The sequence below is a fragment of the Antrostomus carolinensis genome, unplaced genomic scaffold (assembly GCF_000700745.2).
Source record: "Antrostomus carolinensis isolate BGI_N321 unplaced genomic scaffold, ASM70074v2 scaffold24290, whole genome shotgun sequence".
Classification (NCBI taxonomy): Eukaryota; Metazoa; Chordata; class Aves; order Caprimulgiformes; family Caprimulgidae; genus Antrostomus; species Antrostomus carolinensis.
The window spans coordinates 30955-32294 of NW_010286783.1; the positions used below are offsets into that span (position 1 = coordinate 30955).

Below are 1340 nucleotides of genomic sequence, written 5' to 3' on the forward strand. Positions count from 1 at the left end.
CTGGGAAATTCTACAAGTTACCAGAAATCTGTAGAAAATGCTAGAAATCCTGTGTGAGTTCAGTAAATTCAGTGACTCTGCTAGCAATTTCTACAATTTAGGAGTGTTTCCTAGGAATAGGAAAGCCATTACCTACTGTCTTTTTGGATAAAGTGGCAAATGGGTAAAACCTGCTCATCTTTCCTAAGCTGTCAGGTGTACAATTTTAACATCTTACTCAATGAGTGTCCTGTATGTGCTTGTCTTACACACACGTTTGTCTTATTTTCTGCAGTCCTATTTTGTGACGGATTATGATCCAACGATTGAAGACTCCTACACCAAGCAATGTGTGATAGATGAAAGAGCTGCGCGTTTGGACAGTAAGTGGCCTGAAGTGTGGGACTGGCAGCCTATAGCTGTTGATGCCTGTGTTTATATCTGAATCCATAAAATGTAGCGCAGGGAAACGTGCAGCATATGGTTTTTATGGAAGTGTGTGGCTGATAAAAGCTAGCTACCTTTTTAATTTTTTTTTTAACTAATGAGATACCCAGGATTTGAAGTGCTTGTGCCTCATGTATGTCCAAGTGTCTCTCTTTAAAGTAAATTTGACATTTTTTTTGAAGAATTCTTTCTGAAGCATTAGTGCCTACAAAACCAGGAGAATTTATATAACTCCTGGCAGTGATAGGGGTTACATGGTGGAATGAAAAACACATCGCTTGGCTTTTGAGTGCTGCCTCTCCCAAGTGCAATATAAATGCTTTGTTTTAAAAGTTTAGGTTCTCCCTTGTCAGTGGTTTCTTTAAGGACAAACTAGCAACCGTTCCAACTCCCATCCCCAAGTCTCTCTAAGCATTTTCCAGCTGCTTCAGCTGGCTGTGAATTAACGAAACTCCTCCACACTTTGTTGTTCAATTTGTTTGGTAGGTCTTGAATTATTCAGTCAGCCCAAGAACTTGCAAGGAATCTTAGCAAAAATTCAATAGTATCTGTGAAAAGTGATTTCTGCTTAGTTATGATGTACAGGAGAGGCTCTCACAATATCCTATTAGGAAGGATTTTTTTTTCTCAGTCTACACTCTAAGAACATGAACTTTAGTAATCAATGTTTTGCTTATGTTCAGTTCTGGATACAGCAGGACAAGAAGAATTTGGAGCCATGCGTGAACAGTACATGAGGACAGGGGAGGGTTTTCTGCTTGTTTTCTCAGTCACTGATAGAGGAAGGTAAGCCTGATGTAAAGTTATTAAAACAAGCTATAATTAATCTTAAATTGTTGCTTATCCTTTATTGAAATAATCTCAAACAGAACCATTAATTATGCATTCACTCTTTGATTCTGTGGTGTGACACT

At 38.4% G+C, this 1340-nt stretch overlaps 1 protein-coding gene across 1 annotated transcript in view; it reads left to right on the plus strand.

The window, feature by feature from the left end:
• The first annotated feature begins 269 nt into the window (after positions 1 to 269).
• RRAS2 (RAS related 2) overlaps positions 270 to 1340 on the plus strand; it is a 10169-nt gene continuing 9098 nt past the window's right edge. Inside the window, exons 1-2 of the mRNA XM_010177356.1 lie at positions 270 to 362; positions 1110 to 1212. Of these exons, the coding sequence (XP_010175658.1) occupies positions 1145 to 1212 (68 nt within the window). The 5' untranslated portion in view covers positions 270 to 362; positions 1110 to 1144. The remainder of the gene's footprint in view (positions 363 to 1109; positions 1213 to 1340) is intronic.